Source organism: Pongo abelii, chromosome 1, assembly GCF_028885655.2.
Source record: "Pongo abelii isolate AG06213 chromosome 1, NHGRI_mPonAbe1-v2.0_pri, whole genome shotgun sequence".
In the NCBI taxonomy this organism is placed as follows: Eukaryota; Metazoa; Chordata; class Mammalia; order Primates; family Hominidae; genus Pongo; species Pongo abelii.
Window position 1 is genome coordinate 28,531,057 of NC_071985.2, and position 19,889 is coordinate 28,550,945.

At 47.2% G+C, this 19,889-nt stretch overlaps 1 protein-coding gene across 1 annotated transcript; it reads right to left on the reverse strand.

Moving 5' to 3' along the window:
* Nucleotides 1-1,275: 1,275 nt before the first annotated feature.
* On the reverse strand, nt 1,276-9,079 carry HLX (H2.0 like homeobox). Its single transcript, XM_002809430.4, has 4 exons — nt 5,876-9,079; nt 4,956-5,135; nt 4,006-4,190; nt 1,276-2,146 (listed from the first exon to the last, which is right to left on the reverse strand). Exons 1-4 carry the CDS (start codon nt 6,483-6,485, stop codon nt 1,631-1,633), a joined length of 1,491 nt encoding a protein of 496 aa, XP_002809476.1. The 5' UTR covers nt 6,486-9,079; the 3' UTR covers nt 1,276-1,630.
* Between the last annotated feature and the right edge of the window lie 10,810 nt (nt 9,080-19,889).

Below are 19,889 nucleotides of genomic sequence, written 5' to 3' on the forward strand. Positions count from 1 at the left end.
CCTCAATCTGCTGCCTCTATTTCACCCCTGGATGGAAAAGTCTAGAACAGAGATCCTGGAATGAGCTCCAGGGGAATGTCTAAAAGTGGAGGAGATAAGCAAGACAGAGGACCGCTGAGAACTTTCCCACTCTGGCCAAGGGACTGAGGTGTGTCCTAGGCTCTCTGACTTCAGCACCTCTCCTCAACTCATTCTGAGAACTGGCCACCCTGCCTGGATGCTGGGTCTGCCAGAGACCTTGTGTCCTTCACATGCTCAGTGCCGAAGAGATTGGCACTGAGGCTGATCAGGATTTCCCAAGGAAATCTATTTGCTATAAAATCCCCCCAAAGAGCTTTTAGCAACTCCAGACATTTCACAGTTACAAGCGGGAGGACAGGTCTTGGAGAGAGGTTTAACTTTTCAGCTTTAAAAGAAACAAACAAACAAAAAATCTTCGAATTGCCCATCCTAGTAGCAGTGTCAAGGTTTACTATATATTTTCCAGCTGCAGTGGGATGGGGAAACTGCCTCACGACTCTCAGCAGCTTTGGGGAGAAAGAGCTCATCTAGGTGCCTCCAGTGGCCAAATTGCAAAGGAAAATTTTTGCGTGGATGAGGGAATGGAGGATGCAACTTCACAGTTCTATCCGTGGCCACGTGTAGGCCAGGAAGTCCAAGTTCTGATCTGGGCTGTGCCTCTGCTTAACCTTGAAGAAGTCACCCCTTTGTTTGGCATGTTTACAACCAGGACCCTGGCACTCTAAGACCCAAGCTTCCAGCTCTAACCACTGTGTCATGTCTGTCCTTTCCTCAGCAACATTGCAAACCTGTCCTCTACCCCATCCCGGAACAAGGGAAAGTTTGTGCAGGGCTCTGGGCCCACGCTTCACGTTCAAGTAGTGATTACAGCTGTGCCTAGATTGACCCCGCCTGGCATCACTGCCTTCCCCATTCCAACTCTGAGTACTCTAGGAACTCATTTCGTCCATACTGTGGATAGGGAAACCATCTGTTGCACTGGCCTAACAGTTTCTATGGCCTGCTCCACTCTCATGCTACTCAGGGTCTCAGAGGGCACTTTCAGTGGCAGTTGGCGCTAGAAATCTCTTAATTAGAAGCCTCTAAACCCAGACGCCCATCTCTGATGTCTGTAACAAGATGTCTCTGAGGTTGAGCCACTTCCCCTGAAACTCCAGCCCCCCACCTTCAGCTGCTGCATTCTACAGTGTCCCCGGGACTAAGGTCCGGTTGTAGATCTCTGGCCTTAACAACCCCCAGCAAAGCCAAGCGGCCTTTACAAACCGTAGTAAACATTTTATTTACAAATTTAAGGCGTCGTAAGTGCCTTTGAGCCACGACCCCTGGGGCGAGTTAGAGAAACAGTTTAGTCAAACACCTCACAGTCGAACCAGCCTGCTTCCGGAGAGAAGTGTTCGGCTGGCTAGCAGGACACTGAGACTCCCCTCTGCTCTGGGCAGTGTCTGCTGCAGCCAGTCGGAGCAGCGTGGGGCGAAGCATGAATGTCGGGAGGTAGGCTCCACGCTGCGTCTCCTGCCCTGCCAAGTCGCCAACATACAGTAAGCACAAAACCCAGCCCATGGCTGGGAGGCTGCACGCAAGGCCCGGATCCCCTCCGCCCTAGTACAGTCTATAAGCCGCCAAGCGCGCCTTGGGCTGGCTCGGGGCTTTTGGAAGAGCTGCTGGCTGTGGGCTGTGGCGCAGGGAGAAGCTCCGAGGCGCCGCCGCCGCCAAGGCTGCTGGCGCAACCCGCACTGGTGCTGCTGCTACTAAGACTGCTGGCGCTGCTGAAGCTGAAACTACTGCCGCCGCCGCCGCTGCTCCCACCACTCCCAGCACTGCTGGCGGTGATGAGAGCGCCAGTGACCGGGGCCTTAATAACTGTTGTTTGGTGCAGAGAACGCTCACTCCCCTCAGTCCGCTCCGTGTCGCTGGGGGCCATGTCCAGGGACTCCGAGTCGCTGCTCTCGCTCTCAGCCTCGCCTTCGGAGCGGCTGGGGCTCCTCTCGTCCTGCTCGCCATTCGCAGCCGGGGCTCCACCTGATGGCTTCTCGCCAGCCTCCTTGTCCTTGTCCTTGTCCTTTTGGGCCTGGGCCTCCTTGGAGTGCCGCCACTTCATCCGCCGGTTCTGGAACCACACCTTCACCTGCGCCGCGCCAGACATGGGAGACAAGAAGAGACACCGAGATGAGACCCAGGTTTGCTCCTATCCGACTCGCGTGCACCCGCAAGCCACCTCCCTGAGTGAAAAAGCAACGCTTACTTGACGACTCTACCAAGGACCACGCACTGTGGTAGGCGCAGGAGCCAAGGGGCAGCCCAGGGGAACACAAGAAGCCAGGAATCCTGGCCTAGGGAACCCACTGAGACCGTTTTCAAAATGCAACCCTCAAGCCCCAGGACTAAAATGACCTGGGTGACTGTTGGAAAGGCAGATTCCTGCACCCGACCCCCAACATACTCTCTCTCTACTCTAAATCCATGTTTTTTTTTTTTCTGTCAGGACCCCCATGAGAATCTGATTAAAGTTATGGACTCCTAGCCCAGAAAAATACACATATACCCAAGATATTGCTTACAATGTCAAGGGTTTGGTGCGCCAGTGTTAAGAATTCCTGCTCTAAGTTGGCCCTCTCCTCTACTGCCACTACCCAAAGCAAGTCCCTATAAAAGCAATACTTTTTTCAAAAAAGGAAACACGGGAAGCAGAAAGGGAAAGGGGTTTTAAACTGTTAATCACAGTAGGGTGGGGGCACTGTTGGGCTTTCAGTAAGACAGCGTTTCTTTGATGTGTTTGTACGCAAAAGCTGACAAGGACCCTGCCCCTGTTAAGGATAAACAAATTCTCCTGGGGGCTCAGAAAACAATGGAATTAAATGTGTGCAAAATTAAGGAAGGGGATAGAGATGGGGCAGAGAATCTATACAGATATATACGATCCCCTGGGGGACCCAACGCATTCACACAAGTTCCAGCTTCCCTTTTAAAAATAACATCCACAGCTGGTGGAAAACGGCTGGGCTCCTCGTGTGTGTGTGTGTGTGTGTGTGTGTGTGTGTGTGTGTGTGTACTGGGGAGGAGAGTTGTGTAATGGAGGTCAGAAAGAAACAGAGACAGCAGTTGGGGGACCAAGGAGCTAAGAAAAAGAAGCCTGCCTCTGGCTTCTGACCTGCTGGGGACGATCAGCACCCCAGAGCCAGAGCCAGTGCTACGGGGTGCACAAGAGTGACTCTTCCACAGTCAAAGCTCGGGGGTGGGGGGGGGGGGAAGCCCAGTTCTTAAATTTAAGAAAAAGAAAAAAATTAATTCAGCCACAAAACATTTCCTATGGCCTTGAAAAAATTCAAATAGGCAGAACCTGCTAAAATGCTCTTGGGTATTCTAAGAGAATCATTTTTCTTTCTTTCTTTCCCTCACCTCTCCCCTTCCTTCAGATTTTCTTCAGAGCCTAAGCCTTGTAATGTGTGGCCGCTCCAAGCGGACTCCCTGCCCTCCTGGAGCTAACTAATTCCGTTTGAAATTATATTTTCACTTCCTCACAACTGCGGATTTCACAATCCAGCAGAAGCAGCAGGAGGAGGAGGAAGGAGGGAGGGTGAGAGGAAAAAAAACCCAACAACAATCTCTTGCCTTTGGGTTTTTATCTTTTCTGAAATAAACTGCCTCCCACAGCGAATTGCACTACAGTTGAGTACATCAATGTTTTTTCCAGCGGCGCTTTTGCTTTCTCCGTGGTTCTTTAGCCTGCTGGCCAAAATAAACATGCAGTGCTTGTTGACACACATCTTGGGGATGAGCTCTTCTCTCGGTCCTTCTCCCTCACCCCATCTCCACCCTCCTCTTCTCCTGCCTCAAGTTGCGTAGTCCACAAAGCCTCTTGAAAGTCAAGATCTTGCGTTTCCACCGCAGGAGGCCAGTAGGCCGGGATGGAGGGGGCCTGCCAGACTAGGCCGTGCGCTGCTGCCCGCCCGAGGGCGCTGTGCGCTGGGGCCGGAACTGCCTTACCTGTGCGTCCGTGAGGCCCAGCATCGCCGCCAGCTGCTTTCGGTCCGGCTTGGTCACGTACTTCTGAATCTCAAACCTTTTCTCCAGGCCTTTCCTCTGCAGGTTGGAGAACACAGCACGCGACCATGAGCGCTTCCTTTTGTACGTCTGCGGCATGGTGTCCTTCGTGAGCACAGCGTAGGGACCTGCCGCAGAACAGGAGCCAGAGGGAAGAAAGACAAGAGGGCCATTCAGTGTCCAGTCCTTGACCTGCCAGCCTGGGGGTCCCTGTAAGGCTTGAAACTGTTTCGTGTTAACTGTCGATTCCACCCTCATTCAGAAAGTCCTTCGCGCACACACCGAATGGCCCCTCTAAGGAGGAATTTTACACGACAGTCGGAAGACCTAAAGCGAGTGTGGTGTGGAGAAGCCTGGCGGCTTATCTTTTAATTCCAAGAGAAAAACATAAACCTCATGAGTGGCCATCAGGCCTACGAAGAGTAGACAAAAATGTCCCTCGGGCCTGAATGATGACAGCCCTGAATTATCTCGTGTGTGTGTGTGTGTGTGTGTGTGTGTGTTTATTCCCGCATGTGTCCAGGCACCCAGACATAAGCTCGCCAAGCACAAGTGTTTGAGGTCATCCCAAAATGTGTATATGTTAATAAGCAACATCGATGCTGCATTTTTCAAGCCCTCTGGGGCGAAAAGACTTCGAGAAAGCCCCCCACCCCAGCGTCCACGCACACACTTTCTGGGCTCTCCAGGCCCCTCTACTCCTTTTCAAGGGGAACCATCCGAAGAGAGCGCTAGCTCGCTGAGAAATCTTTCGGTTTCTCTCTCCTGACTCCGTAGCCTCCCGCCCCAGTTGTGAGATTGCGACACTGTGGCCGCCCTGGAGGCGTCAGTCCTGAGATTTCTGACTGTTAGTCGGCTCGCCCGTTAGGCAGTACTCTGGAGTTTTTCCGTACCTGGAAACGTGTCTTGGAACTGATGCTGAACTGAATTTCTTGGGTTCGAGTTTAAGGGACTCAGGATGGCAGAAGCCTCGTTAATGGGATCTAGAGATGCGAAGAACTGGCCGGCCGAGGGTTGCAGGCCTGAGAGGTGCACCCCGGCGGGCCGCCCACCGGTTAGCAGGGAAGTGAGATCTGGGGACAAGGGAAAAGGATAGCAGGTTACATCTCGGACACACTCACACTCTCCGCTGATTTGTTCCTCCCCTTCCCCTTGCCCTGGATTAACTTTTATTGAGCGAAGTCAAGAGAGAACCCGCCTCGGCGCTGAAACCTCTCTCTCCCAACAGTTGCCAAGGAGCGACGCACGAAAAGTTCCTGTGTGTCCCTCACGTCCATATGCACGCATATAGTAAGTAAAGGCTTTACATAAATCGGCTTACGGCCTCACTTTCACGTGTCTTCCAAGAATGCCACAGACCCAAAACCTCCGCCCCAAGGAGGCCCCACTCTGCCCGCTCATCTAGGCGGTTTTGTTTATTATTTACATTTCCTGGGTGAAATTTTTACTAGAAATCAGATAAATGCGAAAGTGTTTCCCAAAAATGCTTTAGCTGTCAGAAAATATAATTGTCTCTAGATACATTATTAAAGAGATCAGTCATTTTAGCAGATAATTACACCAACCATTTTTATAAATATTGATTCTAAGACGTATTTTTAAAGAATCCCTGGAGTCATTTTTTGTTTGTTTTACATAGAACAGGTGAGTTTTAGACCTAATGTTTTGTAGTTTTCTTACAATTCGTTTTCTTCTCTCCCGTTTTACCGATTTGTCCTTAATTGTAAAAACATTCAAAGGCACCCCAAGCCAGCCCGGGGTCCGGGGAGTGGGTCAGTGGTCAGAGGCCTGCAGCCTCCCGCCCAAGACCTACCTCTCAGCGTGTTGCCTTCTTTGACTTTTGGGTCAAATTCTGCAGATAAAATGCGGTCAATTCCAAATTTGAGGTCTTTGCTGGAGGGGGCCGGGGCCGAGCCACTATGGTGGGGGTTCGGAACCACTCGCGTCCCCGAGGCCGGGGGCTGCAGGGCGCCAGCCCGGGGCGGAGGCGGAGGCTGTTGCTGCGGTGGCTGTTGCTGCTGCGGCTGTTGCTGCTGCTGTTGTTGTTGCTGCGGGTGATGGTGGTGGTAGGCGGCTGAGAGCGGAGACAGCCGCTGCGGGAAGCCAGCCGGGACTTCGGAGGGCGCCACCACTGGGGTGGGTCGAAGCGGGGATCTGGCCGCCGCTTGGAAAGAGGCGTGCGGGTGAACCGAGCCCAAGTGCGCGGTGAGGGCGGCGGCCGAGGCCCCTGCCAGGCCCTCCGGGGCCGCCCCCAGATCCCCCACGCCGGCGTGCAGAATGTCTGCGATGCAGAAGGAGGGCTTTTTGACGGCGGCGGGGTCCAAGGGGAAGGAGCAGCCGCCTGGGCCGGCCGAGGAGCAGTAAGCGGCCGACCAGAGGCTGAAGTTGGAGGCGTAGAAGGGAGCCAGCCCGGCTGCGAACATCCTGCCGGGGTGAGCCACGCGTCTGCCGCAGTCCAGCCGGACTGGGTGGGTGGGCGCGCGGGGAGGGGCGCGCGAGTCCCGGAGAAGGCGGCGGCAGCCGAGGGCGATCCTCTTTCGCTTCTCCGCCCGCACTGAGGAAGAGAGGCCGGGAGCCCTAGCGCCACCGAGGGAGGAGGCGAGGGCCGGATCTCGGCCGGTCACCGCCTGGCTCCCTGGCCTCGCTTTAAAGGCGGCGCGGCGCCCGCACTCCTCGCGGGCTGGAGGAGAGCGAGGGGCGCTGGGGCCGCAGGGCGGGCGGGGGAGCCAGGGAGACGGGAGCCGGACACCGCAAGAAAACCCAAATAGCTAAGCCCTAAGAGCTAAATTTAAAACAACAACAATAATAATCCGTTAGTTAGAGGGGAAAAAAAGTAATAGAAAAAAAAAAAAAAAAAACTCGTCTCCAAAAACTCCCAAAGTTTTGGCAGGAGCTTTCGAGTCAGGCCTGGGGTAGGACCTCGATCCGAGCGCTCATTGGTCATCCTCGTGACCAATGGGAGCGGGGAGTGGAGGGGAATTAGGAACGAGGGGGCGTGGCCGGACCCTAGCCACGCCCCGGCCACGCCAAAGTGTTTGCGGCGGCAGCGTGGGCTTAGTAGCGCACATCGCAGTGCTTCTTGCTACTTTGCGTAGGGACCAGGCAGCCGCTCCGGAGGGCTCTGACTCTCTTCTAACTTCTGCAGCTCCGAACCGCCACGGGGCAAGGAGGGTTGATCACAGGAGCTTACCTGAAGCGCTTGTCACCCGGGGCGAGTTGGGGGGGTGGGGAAGGGACGGTAATCTCACTCTTTAGGGCTCTGCAAAGCCCGCCTCCCGGTGGAGAGCGGAGCGCGCTTTGGCCCCTTTGCTTCCCTTCTCTTGACCTCATTCTGCTTTTATTCCAGGAGTCCGTGTCCTCGGCAAAGCCCCTCATCTTTCCAGGGCCCTTGCCCAAATGTTGCCGCCCTGAGTCCCGGCCCAACTCAGCACCGCGTCCGCCTCGTGCCTCCCAGGAGATCCTCCGGGAAGCGAGGAGGAGGGGCGGCCGCAAATTGGTTTTATTCTGAGCTGTCACACAGTGACAACTTGAACGAGGGACTTTTCAAACAAAATAAGACGGATGGCTCCAAACGTCTCCCTTAGAAGCAGCCAAACCTTTCCCCGGAGCCTCAGAGGCTACAAAACAGGCTGCCTCCCGAAACCCGGGAGAGCGGCACGCGCTTCTATCCTTTGCGGAAGGTTGTAGGAAATGTTAGCCTCGCTCCTCCACCACATCTCCGGATCACGTGGGGTTCGTTGTTTTGCAAACAACGAACACATTTCCGTGTTTATTTCCGTGGGGTTCAATACTGCTTTCAATTCTGTGACAGCTTCCCCAGGAACCCCCTGGGCCTGGTTGCAGGAGGAGCTGCGTGGTGGTCAACGTCTTCCATTCGTGCCTTGGGTCTTTAGAACGCAGGGTGTTGGTGGTGGAGGTTTTGTGCAACATCGACATCTCTATTTTAAGAATTTCTTCTCTTTTAAATTATAGTCAGAATGAATTTCCCCACCCCTCTCCCAAACAAACCACAGGCCACCCAGATGAGCTGTTCTTGCACATTTTCAGGAAGAAAATAAAATAATACGAATAATGAAACCACGAAAACTTTTGTTTTCGATTGCCCTAATAAGCATCTCCTAACAGAGATTCTGTGGCATTTTTATTTCCCTTTAGCACGAAGGCTCCTCACCAAATAAACCCAGAAAGGCAAGTGAACTTGCCATGCCTATCTCGAGTTCAGGGTTTGGGCTTATAAAATTAATTTCCGGTGCTTTCCCTAGCCCCTTGATGCGGATGCTATCCTTTTAAGCTTTTGACTTTCTCCTGGAAAATTATCAATCACTTCCGATCAGCCAGCACTAAGATCTCTCTCTCTCCCTCTCTCTCTCCCTCCTCCCGCCCTCCAGCTCTCCCGCTCTGCATCTCTCTTTTACTGAAAGGTTTTCTTCCCCTGTTCCACGCAGCCAGGAGAGAGGTGCTATTTCCAGAGATAGATGGGTGTGTTTGGCTGAGCGTAGGGGTACCTGGGGCGATAGACGTAATAAGACCAGTTTTTCTGTGTCAAGGTGAAGGCAAAGGAGCGACAAGTACAAGATGGGCAATTGAGGCGCTGGCTGAGGGTTCTGGTGAGCCTTCGGTGGGAGTGTGCGTAGCGGAGGCCGTGAGCCCTCTGCTTTCTAGTGCCACTTCCAGTTTGATTGCGATTCTAATTTGACTGCAAACATTTAGACCTCGGCCTAAGCCCAAACTCACAGTTGTGAAAGAGGTGCATTTACTCCTTACCCGCGCCGCGCGCCCTCACCCTCTCTCTTAAGAAATAAGATTCCCCTATCCGCTTTCATCCTTTCCAAGGTTTGCGACGCTCCGGGGTGGGCACGGGATACAGACCCGGGGGAATGCGAGCCCTCGGGGTTCCCTGAGGCGCCCACAACTCGCATTTGCGGAGATTCAAGGCCCGGAGCGACGGGCAGATGCGGCGAAAGCGAGGCCACCAGGCCCGCCGACTCCTTGCCGCGCCGCGAGCCTCCCTTTCTCCGCCAGGCCCGCGGCTGGATTGCAAGTTGCAACTTCGCCTGCGCGCCCCTTGCTCTCCCAGGCCTCGGCTTCCTCGCAACCGCATCGGCGCCATCCAAGGCCTTACTCCCAGCTCCCGGAGGCAAACGCGAAATACAAGTCTTTAGAGCGACCCCCGGCGCCCCCTCTACCCCTTCCCCAGGCCCAATCCTGGCCCCTGCAGGCCCCTCGCCGAGTTCTGAGCCCGCAGACTCCCGCCCTCCTTACTCCCCACTCTTCAGAACCAAGAAAGCAGCAGGAAACCCTGGGCTCGCCGGAGTTCAGGTCATCTCCTGTTTTTTGATGGGCTCAAACTCGGACTAAATGAGCGGATGTGCCTGCGAGATTGGTCTCAAAATAGAAGCGGCCTTAGTATTTTAGGATACTGCAGAAGTCCTTATTTCTTCCGGAGAAAAACTCTATAATGACTCCTAGCACTTCCCCTTTCAATATTTGTGCAACTTTATCTCCACCGGCAAGTTGCTCGGGTGACGCAAATCCGCCCTTGTGTATTACAACTACCAAAATAAATGCACGGAAATCAATTCCCTTCTAGCAATGAAAACATAAATATACAGCTGCGACTTTCCCCTTTAATCTTTGCTTTCCGAGCGGCTCCGGGCTGTGGCGAAATGAACTGGCCCAGAGCTATTGAGCCGGACAGGGAGGTCCTGAGGGTAGAAGCGAGGGCTCCCCAGGGCCTGGTAGCCATGGGGGTTGAGGATCTAACAGGAAAGAAAAGGGCCTGGCTAAACCGAATTAACTTGGGCTTGGTCTACGCAGCGGAGACCCTAACTGTGGCCTCATTTCTTCGGAAAATGTCGCATTGGCTGGGGTTTCTGATCATGCTGACTGCTGTTTTTAATGCTTTCAACTCATCCCTTCACTTTTCCTAGTTAAACACAGCCAAAGACGATTTCACCATATTGGGAATGGATAAGATCAGAGAAGGTTCGTTTTATAATTTAACAATATAGCTTATGGGGATTTAGGGTTTAAAAGGGACCTGAATCAGGGGCTTATGCAATGACTGAGGCAAGAGATGGGTTTCACCATCCTTTGGTTCTACCTGTCTTTGGAGCCTCCATATTTAAATCATCAGTGCAGATTTTTGTCCCAAAACCAGAGTCACAGATCCACACTGAGCATAGGTCAATTATAGTGAATGCTGGGCCTTGTGTATTACAGGACCATAACTCTGCAAGGGCTTGTACTGGCTATATCTGTTATCTGTTTTGCTTTTTCTTGTACATTCTGGGCAAAATAATGTGCAAGGCAGTTGCTCTGTGGACTTGGGAACCCCTCTCCTCTTAATTTTAAATATTTTTGCAAACATGGTACCTACTGGCTTCAAGAAAAGATATGGAAATAATTAAATATTTACAATCAGAAAGAAAAAGAAACACAGCTTATCCAGCTACTTGAGAATCCAAGAAATTTGCAGCAATGTAGGAATCTGTGTATACTGTGCCTGTCTTTCTGCCAGCTGGAGATCTATGGATCACTGGGCCCAGCAGTCATGCTTAGTGGTGGATATGGGAGTTCTGTTCTTTGTGGGTGCCAGATACTAGAGATTAGGACCCTAATGACCCCCATAGACATACCCCGTACCCACACACATATACTTTGGCCTATTCTAAATAGGATACAACTCTCTTGTCCTGGAGACCTTAGAGTTATTCCAGAATTTCTGAGTTTTTGAGAAGAGTTGGACTTTGCTATGGGGTGGGAAAAGCAAATAATGCAATAGGGCTACAAGCATCCATAGCTATTTGATTTATTCTTTTTACTTTTCTCCATTTCCCAGATGTGGCAGATTTGCAGGTGGCCAGCTCTCTATTTGGCTGTGGCCCTGCCCTTGAACTTTAGCCATAGGTCTTGCTCCAAAGTTTCAGACAGCCTTTTGGCTCTGATCCCATTTGCCCTTTCCTCTCATAGGGCTTCTCACATATTTCCCTTCCCTCACTACTAAGACATACCACTTCACATATATGTACCTCTCTCACACACACAGACACACACACACACACACACACACACGTGCGCTCTCTGGGAATCTTAGAAATGCAGGGGGGAGGGAAGGCAGGCAGTTTGGGATTTGCTCCTGTTTCAAAGAGCTGCTTCTCTGCCTCTCCAAGTCATCCTCTCTACATCCAGCCAAGAAAGACCCCAAATCTCATAAAACCTATGGCAGAACCCATTTCAACATGGCACATTATAACAGACTCATATACGTTTGCAATGAAATCATAAGAGTAAAATATGAGAGACTATCTGTAGCATATATGAGCTTACATACTTCATTGCACGGGCTTGTATTTAGTAGCTGTAAACAGTGCTCTCCCACTCCCAATACATTAGCCACTCACCTTGGATTTGTTGCCTGAATTATTGAATCTGAATGGCTGGTTGTTAAGGTAGGAGAAAGAAGAGTAGGTGAAAATCATATATCCAAAACAGGGAGGGATGAAAGGCATTCCCAAAGCAGTATTTCTCTAAACAAACAAATAAACCTTCTTCCCTTTGAGACAGGTTTTCAAGTTAGAGCACAGGTTCTAAGGCCAGAAGAGGGACTCAGGCCCAAACTAAAAAACAGTCATGGGAAGGGATCTTCTGAAGGGAAAGGATCCTGGAGCCAATGAGAGGGATTTTGCAGATAAAGCCAATGGGTTGTTGTCCCCATCTCAGTGGTACCAATCTGCCTACCAGCACCCGCCAGAACTGCGACAGCCCTGGATTTAATGACGGAGTCCCCCCAGCCCTGGATTTAATGACGGAGTCCCCCCAGCCCTGTCCCAGCCCACCAGGCCCAGGCCTCTCCCTCCCTGGAGGAGCCCACCTAGTACTGAAAGTTGGTTCTCTGCTGACACCTGCTGGACCGTCTCTACATTGTTTTCTGGCAGTAACCATCCTGTGCCAGCAACATTGTTATGATGCAAGTTGACTCTTCCTTTTGCAAAAATGCAGGTTTCTAAAATTGGCTTTGACTAGCAGCTGTTTCCTTCCATATTGCAACAATATGGGAAGATCTTGTACTGTGTGTTTAAAATCACTAGACTGGGCAAGGGAAGCAGTCATGGTTCAGGAATAATACTGTGTACATTTTACAGATCTCAAGGTTAATTCACATTTATTATCTCACTTTTTTAAAATAACCAACTGTAGGATGCCGACGAGGGATTATTATCCCATTTGACTTTAGGAAGTTGATCCTCAGAAAGGTTAAGTGGCTTGCCCAAGGTGACGTAGTTGGGAAATGGTGTTGGAGGGAACAGAGGCTAGGTTTTCTGGTTCATCAACCGGTATTATACCATCCAGCCAATTTCTTCAGGGGAAATGGTTTATTCAGAGGAAAAACTCTCTGCCCTCAATCAGAATGTGTACTGATTTCAAACAAGGAGCTGGAGAAAAGAAGTATGTCTAACTCAGACACACTACCCTATCCTGAAATTTCTTTCTCTCCTCAGCATGAAATGTGGAGACTTCCTTGCCTCCCAGTATCATGCCACTTTTTAAATTCTAATTTGGGCATCCACCCAAATGAGGCTCAAATTTGATTTGGGTGGATGCTCCAAATCAGAATTCAATGAGTAGCATGATACTGTGTCCAGTTCACATCTGCAAATGAAAATAAATCCCTCAGTTTATATTCAGTTTTGTCTTTGCATTAATGAAAGTAAATCATTTTGACTATTTAAAATATCCGACCAACTAGATGCAGTTTGCCTAGGAAGGCATTTATCTAAACCTTCTCACCCACCCTCCTTGCCCCCCATCATAACATCCCGGTCACCTTTTTCCGTTGCAGCTGGAAAGCAGTCTATTTTGGTTGCCGTCAAAGCCCTGACTTCAATCTCTATGACCCTCTGGATCTGAGAATGCCTCTCAGCTTCCAATGCTTCATCCCTTTCTCTAGTATTACCCTCATCTCCCCACCCTACACTTTTTCCCACAGCAGCCACGTGCAATGAAGATTTCCACAGGAAGCACGACATGTGAGGTGCTCAAGAGGCAGGAGCTTAAGAAGCCTGTGAGCAGATTTTGAGAGGTTTCTATGCAGACCCCAGAAGCAGGCATGCTTGACAGCAGGGAGCCTCAAAGCAGACATAGTGTTCCCTGTTATTCTGGTCTGCTGGAAGGTAAGAGGCTTTCAGTTGCTCTCCCCACTCCTTTGCTTCTCTTCCCTCCCCTATAACAAATATGATTTTAGTCATCAAGGTCATATAGAATCTTCTGAAATTTCTTAGAATTTTTCAAACTTACTGCCAACCTCCCTGGTTGAGAATCTCCTTTCTTCATTCCTAGATAGAGAGAAATGGTGAGTTCTAGGGCCATGCACTCTGCTAAGCACTCTACAGACATTATCTCATGTGACTCTAATTTTTCTTATTTTTTATTTTTAGAGATGGGGTCTCACTATGTTGCCCAGGCTGGTCTCAAACTCCTGGCATCAAGCGATCCTCCCATCTTGGCCTCCCAAAGTGCTGGGATTACAGGCAGGAGCCGCTGGACCTGACCCTCTCTCATGTGCTTCTAAAAACAAGCTCAGGAAGGTGCTGTCATTATTTCCATTTTACTTGGGGGTAAGGGAGGCTTAGAATGGTTAAGTAACTTACCTAAGGTCACAGTAAGTAGGGCACGTTGGATTTAAAGCTGCATTTTTAGCCACTAGGCTCCTTGCTCATTGTTAATGTTTAATTTTTGTGTCAACTTGACTTGGGATGGGATGCCCAGATAAACATGATTCTGGGTGTGTCCATGAGGGTGTTTCTGGATGACATTAACATTTGAGTTGGCAGACTGAGTAAAGCAGATTTCTCTCCCCAGTGTGGGTAGGCCTCATCCAATCCATTGGAGGCCTACATAGAACAAAAAGCTGAGTAAGGAGAATTTACTCTCTCTACCTGTTTTCAAGCTGAGATATTGGTATTCTCCTGCACTGGGACTGGAATTTACACCATCAGTTCTCCTGATTCTCAGGCCTTCCGTCTCAAACTGGAACTACACCATCAGCTCTCCCGGGTCTCCAGCGTGTAGACAGCAGATCATGAAACTTCTCAGCCTCCATAATTGCTTGAGCAAACTCTATAGTTAGCAGGAGATCCCAGTTTCTGCATGCAGCAATGGCCTGCTCTGTGCACATGACTACCTAACTTTCCTGACAGCTGAGATCTCACTCTGCTTGCTTTCCTTTTCAGGTCTTCCCAGTTAACCCTCCCAAGGCCAAATAAGTTAAAACTGTTAAAAAAAAAAAATGGTGGGTAGAGGCAGTGACACTTAGCCGCAACCAAATATCCATGGTTGATTCTATGATGAGCAGGAATTGATAATCACAACTCTTCATTATAGTTTGCCTTGAACTATATGTTTCATATGATAATAATAATTTTTTTGAGTCAGGGTCTCACTCTGTTGTCCAGGCTCGAGTGCGGTGGCATGCTCAAGGCTCACTGCAGCCTTGACCTCCTGGGCTCAAGCAATCTGCCCACCTCAGCCTCCCAAGTAGCAGAGACAACAAGTATGCACCACCACACCTGGCTAATTTTTTTTTTTTTTTTTTTTTTTTTGGAGAGAAGGGGTTTCACCACATTGCCCAGGCTGGTCTCGAACTCCTGAGCTCAAGTGATCTGCATGCCTCAGACCTGCAAAGTCCTGGGAATACAGGCATAAGCCACTGTGCCCAAGTGAAACATGTTTAATATAATTATTTGATAAACTTGGTTGTAATGTTATTTTTACTGTGTTCACTGGTTATTTTCAATAAATTCCTCTTCTTAATGCTTTCAACGTAAGTTCCATTATGAAAGCAGTTTGGTGTTTGTTTTTTTGTGGAGAGAGAGTCTTACTCCGTCGCCCAGCCTGGAGTGCAGTGGCATGATCTTGGCTCACTGCAACCTCTGCCTCCCAGATTCAATCGATTCTCCTGCCTCAGCCACCCGAGTAGCTGGGGTTACAGGCACCTGCCACCATGCCTGACTAATTTTTGTATTTTTAGTAGAGACAGGGTTTCACCATGTTGGCCAGGCTGGTCTTGAACTCCTGACCTCAAATAATCCACCCACCTCAGCCCCACAAAGTGCTGGGATTATAGGCATGAGCCACCGCACCCAGCCAACAGTTTGATTTTTTAAAGCAGGAATACCTTAGTAGATTTGTTACGTTGGATGTTACTTAAGAAATAGAGAAAAATTTGGGTGTTTACAGAGCTATCATGTGAACGATGTAATTTTAATTCTATGGCTGGAGACAGTAATGGGGAATAGGTCTTGGAGAGACTGGGGGATTCTCAAACCCAAATCCAGACCTAACAACTGTCTATAATCCCAGTGGAGAAGTGAGGCATCCAAAGAAGCCCACATGGCTGCACGGGGGGGCTCTTCAATAGGCTTCAATCTTTAAAAAAGCAAAACCGGAGTTTACAAAGACAAAGTCCAAGAGAGTGGCAGGAACCTCTAAGTGTACTTGCAGAATGTCTAGAGCCCATAGTGAAGTTAGACTTGTAAAGTATGTGATTGGTAGCAAATGGGACTTTTAAATCTGTGCCTACACAGAAGGATGAAAAAGTACCAGGTTTCAGTGAAAATGATGCAATCGCTGATAACAGAGAGAAGTAAGAATTATCCAACTCTTAGTTTACTTAGATCTTCTTATTCAGGGAGAATGTTTTTGAAATTATAAATAATTTTTAAACAATGAAGGTAAATTTGAAGTTTCACTATAGTACATGCTTTTATTATTCCCTCTTCCTTGAAAGAACTTTTTTGAAAAAGCAGTTGCTTTAAATTAGTTTGGTCCTTGAGAGCTCTGATTTACTACTTTTTAATCCCAAGTACTAAAAAACTTTCTGATGTGATCTTAGATTCACTGTTAACTATATCTTTGGGAATTTGTGAGGAATAAGAGAGATGCCAAAACCTAGAGGCAAAAAATAGGCCTAATTTTAAAGGGGTTTTAAACTTCAGATTAGTAAATATATTGTTCCCTGGAAATTTTGGACTGGAGTATCAAGTACATTAATTGTCTGCTTTTTGAAAGGTTTATAGGATTCCACTGAAGCAATACGGATTGTTTTTAAATAACAAGTTATGTTAAACTAATAACTTTTTTTCTAAAAAGTTTATTAAGTTGATTAATTCATTCATTACATTCACAAATAATGTATTGAGCCAGGTACTATATGCCAGGAGTTCACCTAAATACTGGCAACCGAGTAAAACAAAACAAAACAAAACTTCTGGCTTTCAAGAAGCATGCATTCTAGTGGTGAAGCAGGCAAAAAGTGACTAGATATGTGTTAATAGGGAAAAAATGCTAGGAGAAAAATAAAGCAGGATAAGGGAATTAAGAAGTAAGAGTAATAACACTGGAAAACTGCATTTTGACATAAGCAAAACACTTAACAGTGGCTGCATATTAGACTTTAGGAGAAGATGATGAAATATGGATTAATGATGTGACGCTCATTGATTGAATTCTTCAACCTTGACACCTGGTAACTGACATGAACCCAGAGGGGTTGGTTCAATCTGAGGAATATGCCTCAAACTGTTGCTGGTCCACTCTTGGGCAACACTGGTGTCTATGATTTAGATGGAGATGTAGAAGGTATTAATATCATACCAAGTATGCAGTGCAACAAAGCTAGGAAGAATAATGGGACAAAGCCAATGGACAAAACAAATCCAGTCCTCTATAAAAGAACACTGGAAGTAGAGTCAGGAATCAACTTTTTCAGAACTCTGGAAATAAACCAAAACCTCATAACAATTTGAAAAGTGTTTGTTCAAGAAAAATGGCAGAATCTTGGTAAGAGTGACAAGATTTGTAGCATTTTCACGTGCTGTATTCTGATTTCTGTCTCCTCAGTTTTAGTGATAGCTCTGAAAGCCAAAAGCTTTACCGTCATGGTATCATGAAAATCTGAAAGCCAACAGCTTCACCATCATGGTATTATGAAAACCAGCAGCCTAGCAGTAACTAAAGCTGGGAGGTGGGAGTTGGGGGGATAGTTTTGGAGGTACCCAAAAGTCTCATCCCCAGAGAATTGTCCCTCTTTGATCTCTCTGGCAGTTCTCTGAAGACCCTCACTTGCAGGACTGACCTTTATTTCACCTAACTCAGAGCCTAGGGACATTGGTCAAAATAATGATCAACGATTTTCACATTGCAGCTGCCTGTGGCTGCAATAACAGTTGAGGACAAACAAGAAGTTGACAAAAAAGTTAAAAAGATAGGCTGGAGAATAAACTGTCCCGAGGAGGCTTTGTAAAATTCTGACATATTCCTGGGAATTTAGAAGATGATGTACATATGCAGAGCTGTGCAGATGCCACCCAAAACCTAAGGAGGCCCTAATCACTCACCTCTGACTGAAATTGAGGCTATGCAAAGGCACACAATAAAGGCTAACATTTACTTGTAATCTGCTTGCAAGACCATTAAAGTTGCACTCCTAACACATACACAGAGTCTCTTGACAAAGGTGGTAAGAGTTATTGATGCAAGACACATAAGGAAATCTCTGTCCAATAATTTGTTGAATGGTAAGCTAACCAAACAGAGACCTCAGTGGCTACATGTGAAAAAGAACAGTGACTTTACACAACTAGCTCAGAGAAGTCACTAAACAAACAACTACAATAACAAATAATAAATATAACAAACCCTGTTGAGGGGAGGGATCTGCTTTCCAGAGTTGTCACGTTATATTGTTTAAAATGTTGAGGTAAATACACACACACACACACACACACACACACGCACGCACAGGGCATGGTGAAGTTGCCTGCAGTCCCAGCTACTTGGGAGACTGAGGTGAGAGGGAGGATCCCTTGAGGCCAGGAGTTTGAGACTAGCCTGGGCAACACAACAAGATACCATCTCTAAAACAAACAAATGCTATAAGACATACAAAGAGGCCAGGCGCGGTGGCTCACCTCTGTAATCCCAACACTTTGGGAGGCCAAGGCAGGTGGATCACAAGGTCAGGAGATCGAGACCATCCTGGCTAACACACTGAAACCCCATCTCTACTAAAAATCCAAAAAAAAAAAAAAAAAAAATTAGCCGGATGTGGTGGCAGGTGCCTGTAGTCCCAGCTACTCAGGACGCTGAGGCAGGAGAATTGCTTGAACCCGGGAGGCGGAGCTTACAGTGAGCTGAGATCACGCCACTGCACTCCAGCCTGGGTGACAGAGCGAGACTCCATCTCAAAAAAAAAAAGACATACAAAGAAACAGGAAAGTATGCCCCATACTCGAGAAAATAAAGTCAATAGAAACTGTCCCAGAGAAAGTCCACACATTGGACTTACTATGAAAAGTCTTAAAATCAGCTATTACAAATATGTTCAAAGAACTAAAGGAAAATGTGAGAATGATGTATCACCAAATAAAGAATGTCAATAAAGAAATAGGAATTACTTAAATGAACCAAATAGAAATTTTGGAGTCAAAAATACAATGACTAAAATAAAATATTCACTAGAGGAGCTCAACAGCAGATTTGAGCTGGCAGAAAAAAAAAAAAACAGTGGATTTATAGATGGGTCAATAGATGTTATCCAGTCTGCAGAACAGAAATAAAAATTAATGAAGAGGAATGAGCAGGAACTCAAAAACTTATGGGACATCACCAATTGCACCAACATATGCATAATGAGGCTCCGAGAAGGAAAGGAAAGAAATGGCACAAAGAATATTTGAAGAAAAATGACTGAAAACTACCCAAATTTGATTTTAGGAAAAAACATTTATCCACACAGCCAATGTAGCTGAAGCTCAATGAAGTACAAGAGACCTGTACCTAGACATATCATAATTAAACTGTTGAGAGACAAAGATATTCTTGAAGACAGCAAGTAAGAAGCAACTTATCACACATGAAGTATTCTCAATCAGATAAACAGCAAATTTCTCATTTCTCTTAGAAACCGTGGAGGCCAGAAGACAATGGGATGGCATATTTAATGTGTAGAAAGAAAAAATTGTCAAAAAAATCATACTGTAGACACCAAAAATATCCCTCAAAAACAAAATAGAAATTAAAACATTCCTAGGTCAACAAAAACTGAGAGACTCATCACTAGCAGACATGCCCTACAAAAAAAAAAAAATAGTAAAGGGAGTTCTTAAAGCTGAAATAAAATGACACTAGATGGTAACTAGAATTCACATGAAAAAAATAAAAAGCACTGGTAAAGGCAACTACATAAGTAAAAATAAAAGACAATATACATGTAATTTTGGTTTGTAATTCTTCTATATTACTTAAAAGATTACTGCATAAAGCAATAATCATAAAAGTGTGTTGAGGGGCTTATGATGTATAGAGATGTAATTTGTATGATGATAATGCCACAAAGGAGAGCTATATAGGAGCAAAGTTTTGGTGCACTTGAAAATTGAGTTAATATTACTTCAAATTAGATTGTTACCAGATGCTAACGGTAATCAAATATACATATGAAACACATGATAATATAACTAGGATGGTGCACTAGAAAATATCTAAAACAAAATAATACACTAATGGAGGAATAGAGGAACAAAAACATGAGACATGTAGAAAACAAGAAAATGGCAGGTATAAATCTTACCTTATCTTAGTTACATTAAATGTAAATGGATTAAATACTCCAATAAAGAAGTAAAAATTGGCACAATGGATTTTAAAAAATTGATCCAACTATGCTATCTACAAAAGACACACTTGAATTTTAAAGACACAAAAAGATTGAAAGTAAAAATGGGAACAGATATAGCATGAAAACAATATCGAGAGAGATGGAGTGG

Excerpts from the sequence above, each read along its gene's own strand:
- HLX (XM_002809430.4), bottom strand. The coding sequence starts at position 6,485 with ATGTTCGCAGCCGGGCTGGCTCCCTTCTACGCCTCCAACTTCAGCCTC. Across the intron at positions 4,191-4,955 it reads GTTCCAAGACACGTTTCCAG|GTCCCTACGCTGTGCTCACG; the intron begins GTACGGAAAAAC and ends GTTCTGCGGCAG. Across the intron at positions 2,147-4,005 it reads TGGGCCTCACGGACGCACAG|GTGAAGGTGTGGTTCCAGAA; the intron begins GTAAGGCAGTTC and ends GGCGCGGCGCAG.